This window comes from Martes martes (genome assembly GCF_963455335.1).
Source record: "Martes martes genome assembly, chromosome: 16".
Lineage (NCBI taxonomy): Eukaryota > Metazoa > Chordata > Mammalia > Carnivora > Mustelidae > Martes > Martes martes.
In genome coordinates, this window is record NC_137904.1 from 64,621,224 (window position 1) to 64,641,753 (window position 20,530).

General features: G+C 59.1%; 1 protein-coding gene across 1 annotated transcript; it reads left to right on the top strand.

Annotated features, from left to right (window-relative positions):
- Positions 1–297: 297 nt before the first annotated feature.
- NARF (nuclear prelamin A recognition factor) lies at positions 298–19,442 on the top strand. The gene is made up of 11 exons (XM_080825507.1): positions 298–426; positions 2,206–2,286; positions 4,309–4,452; positions 7,128–7,260; positions 9,876–10,010; positions 12,182–12,300; positions 13,558–13,687; positions 14,706–14,769; positions 15,606–15,743; positions 16,189–16,346; positions 17,980–19,442. The coding sequence occupies exons 1-11, from the start codon at positions 400–402 to the stop codon at positions 18,219–18,221; spliced, it is 1,371 nt and encodes a 456-aa protein (XP_080681633.1). The 5' UTR covers positions 298–399; the 3' UTR covers positions 18,222–19,442.
- The last annotated feature ends 1,088 nt before the right edge of the window (positions 19,443–20,530 follow it).

Here is a 20,530-nt window from a genome sequence, read left to right on the forward strand (position 1 = left end):
TGTCCGCCTCCTGGAGAAGGTCTGCTTGTCCGCTCCGGGCCGCGCCCGACCCGCGAGCCGCGGAAAAGGGCGAGATGACCGGCGGGGCCTCCCGGGCGACCGCCGCTCTCCGCCCCCGCGCTCCGATTGGCTCCACGGCCCGGCCCGCCCCTTCCCGGGGTTGTCATTGGCCCAGGAGGAGGCATGTGGGCGGAGCCGCACCGCCCCCTCTGCGCTCCTATTGGCTTAGAGTTGTGGCCCGCCCCTTCCCGGCGTTCTCATTGGTCGATCGGAGCCTCCGGGGGTGGGGCCGCGCTGGGGGTGACTTCAACAAAGGGCGGCGGGCGCCGGGCGTCTGTGACCGAGTCTCCCGGTGCTACTCTGAGGCCGAGCCCTGGCCCCCGGCCTGCCCCGCTCCAGATGAAGTGTGAGCACTGCACGCGGAAGGTGGGCCCCGCGCGCTCGGGGTCGAGCATCGGTCGCGCCGGGGTCGGGCGTCGGTCGCGCCGGGGTCGGGGCTGTTCCGGGTCAGGGGGTCAGTCCTGCCGGGGTCGGAGGTGCTCCGCGTCAGGGGGTCAGTCCTGCCGGGGTCAGGGGGTCAGTCCTGCTGGGGTCGGGGCTGTTCCGCGTCAGGGGGTCAGTCCTGCCGGGGTCAGGGGGTCAGTCCTGCTGGGGTCAGGGGGTCAGTCCTGCTGGGGTCGGGGCTGTTCCGCGTCAGGGGGTCAGTCCTGCCGGGGTCGAGGCTGCTCCGCGTCAGGGGCTCAGTCCTGCTGGGGTCAGGGGGTCAGTCCTGCCGGGGTCGGGGCTGTTCCGCGTCAGGGGGTCAGTCCTGCCGGGGTCGGGGCTGCTCTGGGTCGGGGGGTCGGGGGTCGTTCCAGCCCAGGCTGCTAGGGGTCAGGAGGTTGGTCCGGGCGGGGTCGGGGCTGTTCGAGATAAGGGGGTCAGGTCGGGGTCGGAGCCGCCTGCGGTCACCGGCCTCCCGGAGACCTGGTGCCCGGAGCTGGCGTCCGGTCCCAGCTGCGGCGCGGTCCCGGGTTCCCTGGTCCCTTGGTCCCCCGACCCCCATCGCCGGTCTCCAAGACATGCCGCTCCCGGCGCCTGTGCGTCCGCATCATCCCGCAGACTCGGTCTCCTGTGTGACAGAGCTGGTTCGGGTTAGACTGGGTGCAGGGCAGTTGGCAAGCGGCTGTCGCTGCACCTCCCAGGTGCCCGGCGCTCCTCGCGTCAGGTTGCACTTGCAGGTGCCTCGCAGTCAGTCACCTTACATTTGGGCTCACGCTCAGTCTTTCTAGTTCTTGGGCACTTGTCTGTCGTTTCAAAATATGTTTGAAGCCCCCCCTCCAAAAAAAGCAAAACCCAAAAACACCCACTTAGAAAAACAAAGTAACCTCTGTTACCACTCAGGGCAATCCTAGCGGACACCGTTCTTGATGTGCATGATTGAAACAATGATCAAAACATGTTTTCTGTGTGTTTGCCTGTTTTTAAAGATTTTTATTTATTTATTTATTTGACAGAGAGAGACACAGCGAGAGAGGGAACACAGCAGAGGGAGAGAGAGAGAAGCAGGCTTCCCGCTGAGCGGGAGCCTGATGCGGGGCTCCATCCCAGGACAGGGATCATGACCTGAGCCGAAGGCAGACGCTTAACTCCTGAGCCACCCAGGCACCCCCAAAACATGTTTTTAAGGAGTTTTTATACAACTTAATGATTACAGTAAGAAAACAGGAATGTAGGAAGGACAGGGCTGGTCCTCCTCTCCCCCTGGGTAACCATAGGGACCGTGGTAGCCTTCCACACTTGCTTCTAGGCTGTAACAACATAAAGAGCCGTTCGCTGTGGAATGGGGTTTTTTGGTTTGCTTTTCCAAAAATTGGATCATATGAATATTCTATCACTTCCTCTTTTTTTTTTAACTTAACATTATACAGAGATACATTTCCAGAGCATTACTCACAATTCTAGTTCAGCGTAATCTGAATGTAGCAGGTGTCCAGGCTGTCGGTGTTCGTTTACCTGTCGGTGGAAGGCCACGTTGCTTCTAGTTTTCAGTTACCACAAGGACACGGATAGGGGAGGGCACGCATGTGTATGCACAGTCCGGGTACTTTTATTTTTATAGAAAAGATTTCTACATGTGAGGTTAATGGATCAGACTGTACATACATCTTTCTAAATCGAGAGTCAAATTAAAAGTACTCTTCTATGTTCCTTTGCTTTTTCAAGGAATGTAGTAAGAAAACAAAAACCGAGGACCAAGAGAATGCGTCAGTTGAAGTACCGAGTCTGGCCCAGGAGAACGGAGAGGCAAGTAATTTCTCAGTTTCGCGTTAGCCTGGAGTAAACGGCCGGGGCTGTTTTTCTCCTCTCGGAGGGCTCCTGTCCCTAGCACACCACTGCTCCAAGACAGAGCATGCTGAAGTGGTGCCCCTGCAGGGGCTGCGGGCATGTGGGGCCGTCATTCCTCCCATCCAAGAACTAACGAGGCCCTGGGTTGGTCATTCCGAGGCACGTGACCTTCGAGACAGAAGTGCCAAGTGCAAGAGTTCTCAGAGTACACCCAGCCGAAACCGACTGAGCGAAGAACAAAGGAAAATATCATCTTTAGCCACTGATTGGAAATAGTGGTATCATATTTAAGTCTCCAATTTTTTTAAAGAAAAATTTCACTCTGTAAAATGGGAGTTTGCGTAGGTAATTTATAAAATAATTCAAATCTCATGATCCTGTAAGTTTATTTTTCTGGTGGTTTCTTCCCTGTCTCCATTCTTGAGGGTTTAAATCCTTCTTAGCAGCGGTGGCTTCAGTTTCTTGGGTAGGGGAGGGCACTCTTCCCTTGGAAAGGACTGGCCCCGGCTTCGCTCGTGGAGAGGTGGCAGCGTGGGAGAAACAGCAGCAGGTTTCGCTTTAGTCTCTTGATGCCAGCACAAGGTCTGGCCGGGCAGGAGCTGATCTCATCCCTCTTACGCTAGCTCTGCTCTGTGCTCTGGCAGCTTAGGGCTGGGCAAGCAGTAGATGAAACAGGCACCCAGGGCGCAGAGGCAGAAGTAGCGGGGAGCGCCTGGCGCCTCCCACAGCTGCCCTCTGGCCGCATCACCTCGGACAGATGTCTAAACCCGGGAGCCTGGGGTTTCCTTATCAGTGACTGGGGAGCTGGGTCCCTTCCCTGTCAGGGCTGTGGTCATGCAGAGATAAGGTATGCACACAGCCTCAGCAGACATCCTGCCAGTGTGGTGGGTGGCACCCCGGTAGGGTGAGGAGCTCAGGGGCGGGGTGCGCTCACCAGGCGTGGGGAGGTGTCAGAGTGGTCTGGGGCAGGAGACAGACCGTAGGGGGGGGCAGGTGGCCTAAAGCAGCTAGCGCAGGGGAAAATGAAGGAAAGGACCTGGGAGACAGGGCGGTGGGGGGCCCAGGCAGGCCACCGCAGTGCGGAAGGCAGGAAAGCGGGTGTGGCGCAGGAAGCTGAGTGCAGCGTGAGGTCCACAGGCACGGAGTTCTGTGGGGCTTGGGAAAGGAGAGGGCTCCGCCAGAGGTGAAGGTGGGAGAGGTGTCGGGGCTTGCGGGCGCCGGCACTGCTCTGGGAGCCGAGGCTGACGGCCGAGAAGGGGCGATGGACAGTCTTCCACAGGGTACACATGTTGAGGAGACCAGGAGAGGTGGAAGGAGCCAGACCCAGCCCAGGAGAGCTTGCAGAAAGGAGAACCGTGCGGTGCGTAGCACACCGGGCACGGAGCAAGTCCCGCCGGGAGCAGCGCAGAGAATGCGCACGGGCACCTCTGCCGGGCCAGACGGCCAGGATTCTCGGAGCGACATAGCAGTGTCTGCTAGGCCCCAGCTGTGTGCCAGGCCACGTGCTCCAGACCCTTGCAGTGGCTGCTCTGGCCCCCCTGGGAGCTTGTTGGAAACTCTTGGGCCCCATTCAAACCTCGGGAAGCCAGGCTGCCGACGTCCTTGGGGCGCTGTGGGCCTTGATGAGCTCACCGGGGAGTACAGAGCAGGCCAAGAGTGGGAATCCCCAGGGGCAACACAGAAGGGAACAGAGGGACGAGAGGCGCCGGGCCAGCTCCTAAGACACAGGAATGTGGATTTCTTCCAACCATGTGACAGTGCTGTCCTGTTCTCACCCTGGATTGTCATCTGTGTGAGTCCTTGATGTCACTGTGGCCTATTCTGTGCCCCTCCGGCACCCAGAGCTCCAGGCCTGGCTCTGTGCTGTCCAAGATGATCCGTGTCTGTGTTCTGTGTTGGTCTCATGCTGTCATTCTCCCCAGAGAAGCACATGTTTTAGTCTTTATTGAAGAATCAGACCAAAACATCCTTCTTTCTTAGAAGGGAGAATTCCATAAATTGGCCGATGCCAAGATCTTTCTCAGTGACTGCCTGGCGTGTGACAGCTGTGTGACAGCGGAAGAAGGAGTCCAGGTTTCCCAGCAGAATGCCAAGGACTTCTTTCGAGTTCTGAACCTTAATAAGGTAGGGCTCCTGGGCACTTGCTGGTTCCGTGGTCGGGGGGCGGGAGGTGAGGGTGAGGCATGGAAGCCTCTGCTGGGGCACCGTGCACGCGTCTCGGCCCCGGCCCCAGGTCCCTTGCTGGAGTCAAGTCTCTCCAGAGCCCCTGCCCAGGGTCATGTTCTCTCACTAACGTGATATGAGGCAAGGTCCCTAGTCTGTTCCTAGAGGCAGGGCTCTGGTCCGATGGGCTTTTCAGGCTGGGGCAAGGCCGTGGTCCCTCAGCTGTCCTGTAGAGCTGTGTCACTGTAGAGCTTTGAAGAGGTGAAAGGAGAGGCCAGGTGAGCCAGAGGGGCTGAAGCGTACCTGGGTTGACCCCTCGCTCACGGCCGCTCTCAGGAAGCCTGGTCACAGCCCGGCCTGCCTGCGGCGGTGCAGGTGCCCCTGGGAGCTGCCCCCGCCGTCTCGATAACAGCCATTGTGCCAGGGCCGGGCAGAGCCCGTGAGCCATGTGGGCTGCACGTGGGCGCCGCGGCACAGAGGACAGAGCCCGGCGGTGTTGTGCGTGTCTGCCGCCACCCCTGTGGCGTGCTCCTGGGATGTCGTCCAGCACTTTTAGGCCACGGTTTCAGAGAGAAATATGTGTCTTCCTGTCGTCAGCAGTGTGTCTGGTGGTCAGGTTCCCCGGGAGGCCCCGAGTGAGCAGCGGTCCCCACCTACTCTTGCTTGTCTTTCTCTGAACAAAATGGCTTTTGCTCTGTTACTACATTGAACAGACTCGGCTCGTGTATGATGCTGCTTAGCTCCTCCCCACAGCGACAGCTTGATTCAGGCTTCAGTGGGAAGTTTTACTCTTAAGTTGATTTTTTTTTTTTAAAGATTTTATTTATTTATTTGACAGAGAGAGAGATCACAAGTAGGCAGAGAGGCAGGCAGAGAGAAAGGGGGAAGCAGGCTCCCTGCTGAGCAGAGAGCCCGACGTGGGGCTCGATCCCAGGACCCTGAGATCATGACCCGAGCTGAAGGCAGAGGCTTAACCCACTGAGCCACCCAGGCGCCCCTATTAAGTAGATGTTTATAGAAACTTCCGGTAGATGTGCATACCAATCAGCATTGCCGTGGCAGAAGCGGACATAAAGAAGAAAGAAATGGTTATTTCGCGAAACTGGACGGAGGAGAGGTTCCGGGTTGGTTGAGCCGGATGCTCCCGCTGCCGTCGGGGGCACCGCGGTTTCCCTTTGTCCGCTGCCCGTGGGCCTGGGCTCTGTCTGCTCCCCTGCTGGTCACAGAGCAGCTCCCTCAGAGAGGGGACGTTTGCGTGAGAACAGCGTGAGGCCTGGAGACCTCCCGGGCAGGGCATCCGGTGGAAGGACTGGAAGCACGGAGTCTGGCTCCGGAGCTGGGGACAGACGACCCTCCGCCCTCCCGCTTCTGTTAGCAGCTGGGACTCGCACGCCCCCGGCCCCGGCCTCCGCGCTCGGTTGGGCTGCGTTCACAAGCACAACTTGCGGACCTCGCCTGACCCACGCAGCTCTGCCGGGGCAATCCTGTGTGTACCCTGGACGCCAGGTTAGAGGGTCACTTGGGAGACCTTCTGACGCCGGCGTCCTCACCTGCGCTGCTCTCCTGGGTCATGGCCCTTGTGTTGCTGATGAATTGTTCGTGTTCTTTCTCCGGAGTTCCTGAGCTGCCACTGTCAGTTTTGACTCAGGGTGTTGATAGCCTTGTGGTTTCATGTTTACACGATCATTTTTTTTAAAGATTTTATTTATTTTTTTTGTCAGAGAGTGAGCACAGGCAGGGGAAGCAGCAGGCAGAGGGAGAAGTGGGCTCCCTGTTGAGCAGGGAGCCCGATGCGGGGCTCCCTCCCAGGACCCCGGGATCATGACCTGAGCTGAAGGCAGACGCTTCACTGACTGAGCCCCCCAGGCGCCCCATACTGTATTTTTTAGAACAGTTTATAGAAGGTGAGAATGATCCACTCCTTAAAAATATCCTGCAGTTTGGGGATCCTGGGTGGCTCTGTCAGTTAAGTGTCTGACTCTCGGTTTCAGCTTTGGTTATGATCTTGGGGTCATGAGATCAAGCCTTGTGTCAGGCTCTGTGGTGAACATGGAGCCTACTTAAGTGTCTCTCTGTCGCCCTCTGCCCCAACCCCTGCTCTGTCTCTTTCTCTCTCCTTAAAACACACACACACACACGTGTATGTATATATATATATATATATGTGTATATATATATATATATATATATATACCCCCCACAGTTTGCCATAATGACCAGGGATTGAGGTCCTGTGGGGACAGATCTCTGGACACGGTTTCAGTGTGTATGTATTTTGTTCTAATTGAAATATGTTGGTGTGTGTGTATCTTTAAATTGTTATTGGGTCATTTCAGTTATTTATGGGCCAATATTATAATATTTATTTTTCCTTTAGAATTATCCACTTTTGTTCAGGTATTCATATTTATCGATAGAATATTGTTTTTAAAAATTGATGAAATCTCTAGGGACATCACACTTCTTAATCCTAATTTTTTCCTAATTACTTAATTATATTTGCTAGTACGTGTGTATTTTATCACTGTTTTCATAGAACGCTTACTACAGTCTGTGTGACTGGAGTTTTTATTACAGTGTCTTACTTCCCTCTGTGCACCTGGCACGCGTGTCACTCTCTTCTCTGTTTCCCCCAGAAATGTGACCCCTCGCAGCACAAGGTGCTGGTAGTGTCAGTGTGTCCTCAGTCTCTGCCTTACTTTGCCGCCAAATTCCGCCTCAGCGTGACTGATGCATCTAGAAGACTCTGTGGCTTCCTCAAAAGTCTTGGTGAGGCGCCTTGATACTGTCTTGAGTCTACAAAGCCAGCCGACAGCTGCCCTCTGTGTCTCCAGCGTTCAGCTCCCGGGGGGCACAGCTTAGACCAGGACTCCCACCAGCATCTCGAGGAACGTAAGAGGACCCTGCCTCCGACCTGCAGGAGGCGGGCGTCCCTCACCCCCTTACCGTGCAGGCGGGTGTGGTGTGAGGTCTGTGGCTGGCTCTCCGGGAGCAGCAGGTGATGGGGTGGCGGGGACATGTGGGAGGCTCCGGGGCTTGCCAAAGAGTGTGGTGTCGTCTTGGCCCCAGGGCCCGCAGAGGGCTGGGATAAGCCTAACCATGGCAAGATGACCGGCATCCAGTTTTCCAGGGTGCTCTCCGGAGAGCAGAGCAGGGAGGGAACGGGCTATCTCCCTTGCACAGAAAAGGACGGTGGTCCCTCTCAGACGTGCCCAAGAGCCCAAATGTAAATGAGCTGGAATGGAACCATCCAGAGTAGCGATGAGCAGGCTCCTGTGTCGTCCACTGCTGTCCACCTGCCCAGCCCCGAGCCCCCAGCCTACCCGCCCTCTGTGCAGCGTCTGCCACCCTGGGCTGTCCTCCTGCACAAGCCCACCAGGCGGGCTCAGGAGAGGAGAACTGGAGGCATTTGCCAACATGAGTTTTAGTTTTTCTGCAGTGGCTTCTTTTTTTTTTTTTTAAAGATCTCATTCATTTATTCATGAGTGACAAACAGGGAGAGAAAGCAGAGGCAGTGGGAGAAGCAGACCCCCCCTGGAGCAGAGAACCCAACACAGGGCTTCATCCCAGGACCCTGGGATTATGACCCGGGCCGAAGGCAGACGCTTAACCAACTGAGCCACCCAGTCGCCCAGTGGGTTCTTTTTTTGTTGTTGTTTTTGGTTTTTGTTTAAGATTGATTTATTTAGGGGCACCTGGGTGGCTCAGTCGTTAAGCATCTGCCTTCGGCTCAGGTCATGATCCCAGGGTTCTGGGATTGAGTCCCTCATTGGGCTCCCTGCTCAGCGGGAAGCCTGCTTGTCCCTCTCCCCCTGCTTGTGTTCCCTCTCTCACCGTGTCTCTCTTTGTCAAACAAATAAAATCTTAAAAAAAAGAAAAAAAAAAGATTGATTTATTTATTTTAGAAAGAGTGTGTGTGCGAGCATGCCAGCTGGGGTAGGGGCAGAAGGAGAGGGAATCCCAAGCGGACTCCCTGCTGAGCACAGAGCCCGACACGGGGCTCAGTCTCTAGACGCCAAGATCATGACCTGAGTAGAAACCAAGAGTCAGATGCTCAACCAGCTGAGCCACCGAGGCACCCTGCAGTGGCTTTTAAAGACCTGAACACGTGGAGGATTACTAAGAAAATAAGGCGGCACTTGGAATAAGCCCCTGGTCCTTGGGGCACTTTGCATGGTTCCTGCGCGCACTGCCCGCTGCCAGACTGGGCCACAGCTCCGAGTGTGGGTGGGGCCGTTCCCTCAGGCTTGTGATCTGAGAAAGCTTCAGGTGGGCTTGGCTTTACCAGAGACCAAAGTTCCTAGATACTGTCTCTTCTCATAGTGAAAGGCCCTATTGGGGAGAGAATTTTTTAAAGAGCGGGGCGTTAAATATTAGTAAAACATATCCACAGTGAAACTGACTTAAGTATCATCTTAAAACGTTACCTTATGTTTTAAGAAAAATTATCTAGCTGCAGATATTAAGGTTATTTAACTCACTTTGCTGTAATTATTAAAAGTATAATGTTTTGTTTCAGACTTATGTGCCAGTATTAAGAAGACTTATTTTAAAGATAGCTAAAAAGAGGCCCCTGGGTGGCGTAGTCATTCAAGCCTCCAACACTTGATTTCGGCTCAGGTCATGATCTCAGGGTCCTAGGGTTGAGCTCCACGTCAGATCCGTGCCCACTCTGCGGCTCTCTCTCTTGCTCTGCCCCTCCCTCTGCTTGCACTCTCTCTCTCAAATAAAATCTCTCTTAAGAAAGAAATGCTAAAAGCTTTAAAAAGAAGAAAAAAGGTAGTTACAAATCAGCATAAAAATTATGGCCATCAGAAAGGGATGGGCTGCCAATTTATTTTATTTTTTTTAAAGATTTTATTTATTTGACAGAGAGATCACAAGCAGGCAGACAGGCAGGCACAGAGAGAGAGGAGGGGAGGCAGGCTCCCCGCCGAGCAGAGAGCCCGATGCGGGGCTCGATCCCAGGACCCTGGGACCATGACCTGAGCCGAAGGCAGAGGCTTAACCCCCTGAGCCACCCAGGCGCCCCGACTCTATTTTAAAGAGACCAAGGATCATCAGACTGAGATCTAACCTCTGGCCAGAAGAGAGTGCTGCTGGTACTGTAATCTCACGTTCCCTTTATGGCTCCTGTGAGGCGTCTGCATAAGTGTAGATGTAGAGAGGTCAAGAGGAAGCCAGAGAGAAAACAAACATATTTTCTTGTGAAAAACGGTCCTGTTTGTTGTTTGAAGAAGGTGAGGCACGGTCCTGGGCTTATGCAGTCTGTGGTACAGACGAGGTAAGAGGGAGGCACAGAGCTTGGGGTGCTGTGGAGTCTGCAGACTCGCCGGGGTCCCCCGATAGGTGACGAGAAGCTGAACGCGCCCTCTTTCCCGCAGGGGTGCACTATGTCTTCGATACTGCGGTAGCCGTGGACTTCAGCATCCTGGAGAGTCAGAAGGAGTTCGTGCGCCGGTACCAGCAGCACAGTGAGGAGGAGCCTGCGCTGCCCATGCTCACCTCCGCCTGTCCTGGTGAGTGCCCAGGGCCGGAGGCTGCGCCTCCATGCGCCAGAGGCACCATTTCCCACGAGTCTGCCTTGGGGGCAGGCGCTCAGATGGGTGAGGTCAGAGGTCACACAGGCCCAGCGCACTGGGTGTCCTGGACCTGGAGGGAGTGGAGTGTTGGTGGGGACCCCCGCAGGCCCACCCCAGAGCCCTCCACCTCACTCAGCCCCTGCCTGGTGCACACCGACCAGCCACCCCCCACTCCCAATCTGGCCTGATACTTGCTGCATCCAGGATCTTGAGCCCTTTAAGTCTGTTTATGTGTAGGTTTGGAAGTTCTAGAATGTTCTTCCTAAATGATGATGCACTTTCCCCGGGGAGTTCTTTATACCCAAGTGTGTCAGAACTATAACGGGTTCAGCTTCACATCACCTCTCAAATTTAGGGACATGAGGTGAGATTCGGTTCAAAACTAACCCTCGTCTACAGTCAGTGTTGTCCTTTTGCTTCTCAATGACCGTAAGGAGACGAAAGCAACGTCAAGGTCGGATGATCTGACCTGGCAGATGGGATCAGGGCCGTGGGCAGTCCTGTGCCGGCTCGCGGGGCATGTCTTCCTCACGCGGGGCTCCCGCTCTTGGGGTGCCCTTGCTGCCCACAGACTGACAGGTGTCTCCTGTGGGGTGTACCTCTGCAGAGCTCCTGGGCGCCTTGTGCCAGGCCTCTTCTCCCAGTATGTCCCCTCTTGTTCCGGCCTGTCGGTGGTGGCCCAGGGGTGGGGAGTGTCTGCAGTGCTGCCAGAGAGAGCCAGCACCCAGGTAGGATGTGAGCGCTGCTGTCGTCCCCTGCTGCTGTGGGGCCCACAGCCGCTTCTCTGTTCTCCTGACTCCATGGGAGCCAGCAGGGGCTGTCCCGGGCACAGGCCAGTGTGTCTGCCCCCGGGCAGTGTCGAGTAACAAGTTTCCGATCACAGGTCTCCTCAGGAAAGTGCTGACCTGTCTGGTTTCAGATGCAGGGCACCATGGGCTCTGGGACCCTGAGTCCTCCTTCCCGTCCCTGCTCGGTCCTCTTCCCCACCCCCCGGCTACGCATCCTCCGTGGGCCCCGGCCCTTACCTCCTGCTGTTTGGCGTGATGTCCGGTGCCCCTGGCCGCCCCACATCAGCTTGCCTGCAGCACTGAGATGCCCTCCGCCAGGGAGCCACGTCTGCAGGTGCTGGCCGGGCACGGAGGCCGGGTGGGCGGGGCCTTGCCAGGCCTGCTGTGCAGTGGGAGGGGCCGTGGGCCCCCAAAGGCTCCGTTGTGCTTGGCAGTTTTTTGTTTTTAATGTTCAGAGGCAAGGGATAAGGAGAGTCCCTGCAGTGGCCGCTCCCCTCGGAGCTTCCGTGGGTCGTCGTGGACTTTTCCCTGTGCGCACTCGGGCCCGCGCGCCGCTGACGGCTGCGGTCGGCGTTTGTTCAGACAGGGTTGTCGCGTCGTCTGACGTGCCTGCTGCTCCTCCTGGCCAGCAGCGGTCAGCGGGAGGTAGCCGGCTGTCCCCGGGGTCCGATGAGCCAGCTTCGCACTCGCCCGTGATGCTGTGGTGGGGACGTCTGTCCCTAGGGTCGGCCTCTCACCAGGCTGTGCCCAGGAGGTGAAGGATGCGAGCCCTGCCTCCTGCAGGCCTTCTCTGGCCCGCGTTCCCCGGACAGCCCCGCCGCAGGGGGAGCCCGGCACGCAGCGGCCCTCGGCAGTTCAGGAGATGCTCAGTACCAGGCCAGGTGCTTGGGCGGAGACCCCGTGTGCTCTCTGGACATCACCTGGGCCTGTGAAATTCTGTTCTTGCCCTAAAGAGGGGACAGTTGTTGGCTGGTAACTTGCGGTAGGCTTTGTGGCTGCTGGCGGCAGCACAGTGGGAGGCCGGATGCCCTGGGACGATGCCGCACGGCTGCTCCGTGAAACTTGTTTTCTGCACCAGTTTTCACTTCCTTCTACTGCATCCTCTCTGGTCCGGGGCTGGCAGGGCCATCTTCCAGTCTAGGGCATAGGCACCTGGGGTCCCTGGGGCCCAAGGTGCCACGAGTTCCCGGGAAGGTCAAAAGAAGAGGTGTCTGGCTTTCCCCCAAGTGACAGGGTCTGGGAGCTCAGAACTCCTCGTGTGTGACGGAAAGGAGAAGGAAGCCCCTGCGCGGAGCTGACAGGGGGCCGTTCTCTCCCCAGGCTGGGTCCGATATGCCGAACGGGTGCTGGGCCACCCTGTTACTCCACACCTCTGCACCGCCAAGTCTCCCCAGCAGATCATGGGCTCCCTGGTGAAGGATTACTTCGCCAGACGGCAGGTAAGCGGACCACCTCCCAGAGGACACAGAGGACACGGGCTAGGAGACGGTGGATGTTCCCACCAGGCACAACCAAGGTGGTCTAGGCCTCAGATCGAGTGGAAACACTGTCTGTCCTGGTAATCCGGAGATGGTTGCAGTGAAGGAGGCCCTGTGTGGGGTCCGGGCCTGTCTCCCAGACCGCAGCGAGTAGGCATGTGGCTCCCTCAGCCACTTCTGCCGTCACATAGTGGGAGAACTCCCAGGCGGGCTCCTGGAGGCCTCCCCGTGCCCCTCACCTGCCTGCACCCCCTGTGGGTGGCAGCTGTGTCGAGCTGGTCCCTGTGCCGTGCCTCCCCACTGCGGGCCCCCACTCAGACCCCCTGCATGCCATCTAGGGCCACCTCAGGGTTCCTCCCGGAGGTCCCCAACACCCCGGCGGTGCCTGTGATGTGGCCCCCTCTTGTGGTCGGGTCTCCAGCTGCCAGGGTGCCCACAGTCCCCCTCAGATGACACATCTCTCCAGGGAACCAGTGAGGTCTGGCCCTGGAGACACTGGAGAACACAGCGGAGTGCGGGATCCCACAGACCCAAAGCTGTAAGGAGCCACACGCCTTTGACAGCCTCGCGCACTTGGGGTGCAGGAAAAGGAGCTATGGGACTTCTCCCTCGTGCTTGCCCCGTCCCCACTGTTTGGGGGAATCCGGGAGTTTGCCAGCCCGAGAGGGCAACCGGGCCTGTGGGCCTGCTGAGGGACAGCCAGGCGCCCTCCTCAAGCTCTGCCCTGCGTGGGGCCACTCTGCTGAGGCCTCGCCACAGATGTCACTCAGCAGCCGCTCGTGGTGTGGCTCCGATTCAGCTGCAGGCAACAGAGGAGCGTCCTGAATAGGTGTCCCTTGGGAAGTTTCCGGAAAGTTTGAGGGTCAGCCAGCCCAGGCGACAGTCCCACAGTGCCTGATCCTTTTTGGCGTTTGGTCAGCCTGTGCACAGGTCTAGGGCTGGCGGGTTCAGCTCTCGGCAGCTCTCCCCCAGCATCTCCGGCTGCCGGAACTTCCGGGCTCTGGGTGGCTCGGCCCCGTCCAAAGCGAGGTGGCCCTGCGGGGGGCCGGTGCAGCTGGGAGGCAGGCACGGGTCACAGCTTGGTCTGCAGGAGGCCGGCCCGGACCCGGAGTGGCCTCAGCACATGGGAGCGCACCTGGGGAGGGGTTTCGGGCACCAGCTCTTAGCTGGCCTCCTCATTCCCCACAGCCCCAAGCACGGTTTGCCCTTTCTTCCCAGAACCTGTCTCCGGACAAGATCTTCCATGTCATCGTGGCTCCTTGCTACGATAAGAAACTGGAGGCCCTTCGAGAAGACTTGCCCACCGCTGCCCACGGCTCCCGGGGTGCTGACTGCGTGTTAACCTCAGGTGAGGGCTGGGTGAGCAGGGTACACCTGGGGCCTCTGGCCGCCATCCTCCGAGGTCCCGACAGGACCCCCGAGGGTATGACTGCAGGGAAGTAGGGGGCAGCGCTCCCACGGCCTGACGTCCCACGTGAGACAGAGGCTCTGCCGACCGACTGGACCTGCACGTGGCAACACAGGGACTTTTTTTTTGTTTAGAGTCAAGTGGGGGCCCGTGGGGCTCCAGTGACCTTGCCGGCAGCCCCCACACAGCGCGCCTGGCAGAGAGCCTGCGGCAGGTTCTGTGTGCTAGGGTGGAAGTGATCCTCTGGTGTCCTCGAGAGCCGCTCCGTGGGACGCTGCCGTCGGACACTGCCGTCGGGGGGTGGCTTACGTCCGCAAACGCCATGCCGTGTCGCAGGGCGGCCGGCTCTCGGGGGCAGAGACTCCAGCGTGAGGACCCGAGGCGGCTCTGCTTCCCCGGTAGCCAGTGGGGTTGCGTGAGAACCGCGCGCCAGCCTTGCTCGGGCACAGTGCCAGCTTTACTGTTCTGTCCCGTGTTGAGTCGCTGCATGCGCGTGTGATGCCACGGCAGTGGGTAGCAAGGGTTTCTGGAGGCCCTGGTGTAAAGGGAAGTAGGAAAGTGGTTCTGATTCTCAGTTCATCTTTGCACACCACCGACCTCCAAGTAAATGCAGCCACTGTGTCCTGGTCCTCTGTCCACAGGTGGCTATACACAGGCGTTTTCTGCTTCAGGAACAAAAATTCGGAGAGATTGTTGGCAAAAGCATCCCTTGTTTCAAGGGCAGGAGGAGGACTTGGACTCTTCTCTTAAGTTTTACCAGAATTTTTCACGTTAGCATTATGCTGCGCTGGAGATGGGTTCCTGCCCTCTGTAAGGGTGACCATGCCCAGGGTCACCTTAACAGAAGCCCCCGTGGGGGCGACAACCTTGGAAACCAGCTCCTCAGGAGGCCTGACGTCCAGCGGCGTGGGCCGCGTGGCTCCTTCTGCCGTGACTTATGCCGCCTCTTTGTCTGTAGGTGAGGTCGTTCAGATGATGGAGCAAAGTGACCACGCAGTGAAAGATGCTGCCGTTGACACTTTGTAAGTGACTTTTGCAGGAAGGGGCACCTTGTGGGTGGCCTCCCTTCCTGATGAGGCCATGGGCAGCAGAGAGATTGGGGGGGGGGGGCTGACCTGGGATTGCCACTTCCTGTGTTGTGGCTCGTCCCCCACCATGACCCTCGGTCATCCTCGAAGCTATCCAGCGGAACACCAGCGGGGCCCTGGTGTGCGGTACCAACCGCTGGGGTGTGGGGATTTGGGTTTCCATGGGGATATCTACGTGTCCACGCCCTCCACCTCTGAATTCTGTGTGTTCCTGGTGTTGTGTGTCTGGACCCGCCCAAGGATGGGTCACCTGTGGGGAAGAACAGCTCCCCCACGTCTCTGCGTGCTGAGAGCACTGGGCCGGGGTTCTGTGGTCCTGGTGTTCCGAACCCGCAGCCGGTGCTCCCCTACGTGCAGGCCTCGGGCTCCGGGGTGAGCCTGGGCTGCTGAGCGGTGGCAGCCCTCGTGTGGGAGGCCACCCTGAGGCGCACAGAACTGACGGCCACGGAGCCTGTGGCCAGAGCCCATGTGTGTCCCTAATGGGGCGTGTATGCGCAGAGTCCCAGCCCTGGCCCAAGCGCCGCGGTTCCTGGGGACACGCGGATGCCGGGCGGCAGAGAGGGGAGCGACCAGCCCAGCGCGCTGAGCGGGGCCCCACCTGCTGCTTTGGCCACAGCGGTCGCAGGGAACTCCTCGTGTTGGTTGTTAAAACTCAGCAACGTGAGATTTTTGCCTGAAGTGTAAATATCTGTAAAAGGTTTCTCTTTTCACGGGGAATCCTGAGACTCCGGAAGTCTGACTCCCGCTTGTGTCACTGTCTGCCTGGCCAGGTTCGGAGGCGTGAAGGAGGAAGAGGTGAGACGCCATGACGGGGTCAGCTCGGACGGGTACCTGGCGCACGTCTTCAGACACGCGGCCAAGCAGCTGTTCGACGAGGACGTGGGGGAGGTCACCTACCGCACCCTGAGGTCTGTCCCGGGCACGCTGCCCCAAGCCAACGGGCGTGCACGCGTGTGGTGTGTGCGTGCATGTGTGAGTTGGGGTGGGGGGCTAGCTTGCTTACAGGGTTTAGAATAGCCAAGACCAAAGTGCTGTGTTTATTCAGATTTTTCATTTTGCTAACATTTCAAACTTAGATTAGAAAACGATTGTCTGCCGCGGAGGAAGGACGCTGTAGATTAAAATCCATTTTGTTGGGATGCCTGGGTTGCTCAGTGGGTTAAGCGTCCGCCTCCCTGATCCCGGGGTCCTGGGATTGACCCCAGGTCCAGCCTCTTGCTCAGCGGGGAGTCTGCTTCTCCCTCTCCCTCTGCCCCGTCTCCGTGCTTGTGCTCTCTCTCACTGTCTCTCTCTTTCTGTGTCTCAATTAAAGTAAAACCTTTAGGAAAAAAACCCGCTGTGTTCATCTTACAGGAACAAAGATTTCCAGGAGGTCACCCTTGAAAAGAATGGGGAGGTTCTGTTACGCTTCGCTGCTGCGTACGGCTTTCGAAACATCCAGAACGTGGTTCTGAAACTGAAGAAGGGCAGGTTCCCATACCACTTCGTGGAGGTGCTCGCCTGCGCCGGGGGTAAGACATGGGGTCTGGGCCACACTGCCCCCAGCGTCCTCCCACGGCCCCCCCCACAACCCCTTACTAAGCAGGCCTTCCTGGGTTACCCCAAGCCATGCTCGTTCTGGCAGCTCTGTGGGACTGTGGAGGCTGCCCTGCTGGTTCTGACACAGTGGTCCCTCTCCATCCCTCACCACATGGTAGAAAAGCCAGGTGTCCCCTTAGAAGACCCCTGGGGACATGGTCCCAGAGAAGAGTTGCTCGTGGCAGCTCGTGAGAGCCTGATCTTGGTTCAGATGGCCCCACTGGTAGCCAGGTTCTTTCCTGAGGGACAGAGGCAGGCGGGGGAGACCCACATGGGAAATGGAGGCTGACAGGAGGCACCAGGGCCGGGGTTCCAGAGCAGAGGCCAGGGACTTGCTGGTGGAGTAGGTACCAGTGTCCAGGGAGAGGATCCCGTGGCGTCCCGGTGGCTGTGGGGCCACCTGCGCCCTACTGAGCGGGGAAGGCCCGCAGGTTTCGAGCCTGCCCAAGGAGAGGAGGTGTGGCCAGGGTGCCGGCGACAACCTGCCAGCGCTCTGGAAGGCGTGCGGGGCCGCGGAGGAGCAGACACAGTGAGGATGAGGCAGTGGGTGAGCTGGGCCTGTGGTGGGGGCGGGGTGTCCAACTCCCCTGAGCCATGGGTGGGGGCTGGGCAGACTCACCTGTGCCCTAACAGGGCAGGGATCTAAGGAGAGGAGCAGACCTTGGGAGAGTGGGCTCCCTGGGAAGGGGAGCAGGATCACCTGCCATGGCTCAGAGTCTTCGAGATTCAAGATCAAAAGTGCAGCTGGTGGAGGGGCGCCTGGGGGGCTCGGTCAGGGAAGCCTCTGCCTTTGGCTCAGGTCCGGATCCCAGGGTCCTGGGATGGAGTCCCGAGTCAGGGTCTCTGCTCAGCGGGGAGCCTGCTTCCCCCTCTGCCTCTGCCGCTCCCCCTCGCTCGTGCTTTCTCTTTCAAATAAATAAATAGAACCTTTTTTAGAAATAACAAGATAAAATTTTTAAAAGAAAAAAAAGGCACAGCTGATGGGTACTGCCAAGGGGCCAGTAGAGAGGGGCTTGGCCAGGGTGGCAATTTGCTACAAATTCTTTTAAATGAACTTAGCCCTGTAAATCATGGCATCATTTAATAAGCTGAGAGGAAACAGCACCAGGACGAGGGAGTTGCGCCCTTTCTCCAGGCTGCGGCGCTCGGGTGCATGGGCTCCCGTGTGGGCTCGCGGGTTCCCGCGCCCTCCCCGGTGCCGTGCAGCTGGGGGGCCCGCGCCCGAGGCCCTCGGAGACGCGTGTGGCGTGGCTGCCCCGGTCACAGTCTTCCTGCTCTTCTGCAAGTCCCGATGGGCATACACAGCCAGCCGGGCCTAGAGGCTGACAGCTTACTTCACTTTTAGGTAAAAAACGTTTCCTGGATAACGTACGTTAAGAGTAGGAAGCATAAGGGGCTGTGAGCCCGTAACCGGGGCTCTTGAGGCCTCGGGGGCCCCACGTCCAGAGTCCAGCTCCGGGCTCTGGCCCCATGGTGCTGCACAGCGTCGTCGTTCCTTTCCTGCTCCAGAACCATCCCCTTTAAAGCGGAAGGAAGAAGAGCATCAGCTCCCTGCTTGTCTTTCAGGCTGTCTGAGCGGCAGAGGCCAAGCCCAGACCGAGGACGGGCGGGCAGACAAGGCGCTGCTGCGGCAGATGGAAGGCATCTACGCGGACATCCCTGTGCGGCCCCCCGAGACCAGCGCCCACGTGCAGGAGCTGTACCAGGAGTGGCTGGACGGGGCCGACTCCCCCAGAGTCCAGGAAGCCCTGCACACCATGTACCAGGGCGCAGGGCTCCCCGCGGGCAGCCGGGACATCAAGTGGTAAAGGTCGAGCCGGCTGCCGGGGAGGGAGGCGCGGCTGAGCGCGGGCCTGAGACCCCGCAGGAAAACGGCTCGGCTTCTCGGCTGCTGCCTCGGTTTGCAGAATTCTCTACCCTCTTTGCCGGTGGTTCCCTCAGTTTGATGTGGTGCTATCTTTGTGACGCGCGCGACGGGAGTATTTTGACCTGAGAGGAGGATTGCCCCAATTTAAGTATCCTTTTATCTTAAGACTGAACGATATCCCAAAGAACAAGAATGAAGACAAACCACTATCTTTTGGGCTTAAAAGAAATCCAAAAAGTGTCCTGTGAAGAACTAAGACCCCAGAAGCGCAGGCTCGTGTGCCTCAGAGACGCGCGTGAGGAGGCGACAGGAGGCGGGCCGCTGTGGGTCTGCCCGATTCGGCTCTCGTTTTTACCCACTTCGCGTTGCTCCTGAGTGTTCTCGCAGGCTGTGAGTCAGTGGCGTCCCTTTGGAATTGGGAGCCGCTCCACGAGTCTGGATTCCGGCTTTTCTGGCCGCAGCGGGCCGCGTTTCTCACGGCTGCGGTGCCAGGGAGTGGCGGGCAGCAGCCCCCCCGGGCCCCGACCTCTAACCCGGGGGCTCCGTGGCTGCGGGTGCCGTAGGGCCCAGACACGCACCTGCTCGTTCGGCCGTTCAGGGGAGCGCCCCGCGAGGCGGGGGAGGCCTGGCGAGGCTGCCGGCTCTCTCCGGACCGGAGGACGGAGGACGGAGACGGGGCGGAGATGGGCTACCGCGTAGGCCAGGCCGTGCGATCGAGGGCCGCTCCCCTCCGGCCGTCCTGATGCCGCTGCGGTCCTGCCTCCCCCCAGCCTGTGCTTCCTGAGGGGCGCTCGGGCAGCCCGTGCTGCGCCCGTGACGCGCCGCAGAGAAGGAAGAGGGCGAGTGGCCGCGGCCGCCCCACAGGCGGGGCCGGCGAGCGGCCAGAACACACGGCCGCGCGCGCTCCGGGTCCGGGCTCGTCCCCAAAGTGCGAGACCTCCGCAGAGGGCGCGGGTATCGGGAACCTGAGTGACGACCTCCTCTCGACCCCTCCGTGCCGTGAAGCCTCCCTCCGTTTCCTCGGGTTGTGTGTCGTGCCGTAGCGCGTACCTGTCCGGGCTGGTGGCTGCGTGGGGCGTGAGATTGTACGTTTCTTTCTCTCTGTTCGCGACCGGGTTCATCCTCTGCGGTCGCGGAAGACGGAATAAACAGCTGAAGGGTGGGTCTGTGTGTGGAGAATCCGTGGACCAGGTGCTCCCCCCGTCCGGGGCCCGGGCTGCGCTCTGAGAGACACCTGTGTCGCACAGGCCGCGCCCTCCGTCGCCTCGCACCTCTGCAGCCAGTGCCTGGCCCGGAGCAGGAGAGCCGTCGTCCTCGGTCTCCTCAGTGGGCCTAGAAAGCCACCAGCCAGGTGCGCGGTCGGTTCCTCTCGCTTCGGAAGCAGCCCCTTCTCGCTGCACGAAGCGCTCCGGGGGCCAGAGCCCAGGCCGACAGGGCAGGGCCTACCCCGCGGGGTGCTGGGTCTCCGCTGCTGCTCACCTTGGGTTACGGCCACCTCCGTCCTGACCCCAGCCGTCCGTGCAGAGGGGCGGCCCCACGGCGGGGCTGGGTGGAAGCCGACCATGTGTCTGCCTGTAAGCAGTGGGTCCCAGGTGAGGGGGAGGGCAGGGCAAGCCCAGGTTCACATCGCACCCCGCGGCCACGCCACAGGCCCGCTGTCGTCAGGGCTGCGGTACGACGAGTCCCCACCCGGCGGACGGTGAGCGTGTCCGGCAGGTTTGCGTGCGTGCTCTGCCCCGTGCTGGTCACCGCGGCGACTAGCTCTGCCCTCCAGAGCTGTCCAGTGCCCTGCTCAGGACCATATCGGGGCCCAGATGCTTAATTCCATTTCCACCTGGCCTTCGAGCTTGGCCCAGTTCCCACCAGTGTAGACACCAGTCCCCCTCCTTGGCTCCACATGAGTGAGCAATGGAACTCCCGTTGTCTACACCATGAGTTTGACGCCGGCCGAGGGTGTGGAGTGAGGACACTGCCTGTCGCAGGCTCTCAGGCGATGCTGTGGACGTGAGGCTGTTCTGTGGCCTCAGCTGCTGGCCCGAAGCTGAGCGGCAGGCCTAGGACACTTGTCCGCAGTGGGGAGACAGACCACTGATTCCGAGTCTAGTCAGGTGGGCCAGGTGAGGGAACCCGGCCCAGGCGGGCAGCTCGCTGGCCTGAGGCCGCTTGGCCACCGACACGGGCCCAACCTTGGTCTTGACGTGCACCTCCTTCCGCACAGGTGCCGGGTTTGTTCCCAGCCGGCCGGAGCGC

Coding starts and splice junctions, on each gene's coding strand:
- NARF (XM_080825507.1), top strand. CDS start 400: ATGAAGTGTGAGCACTGCACGCGGAAG. Junction 427..2,205: donor GTGAGCACTGCACGCGGAAG/GTGGGCCCCGCG, acceptor TGCTTTTTCAAG/GAATGTAGTAAGAAAACAAA. Junction 10,011..12,181: donor GCTCACCTCCGCCTGTCCTG/GTGAGTGCCCAG, acceptor TTCTCTCCCCAG/GCTGGGTCCGATATGCCGAA.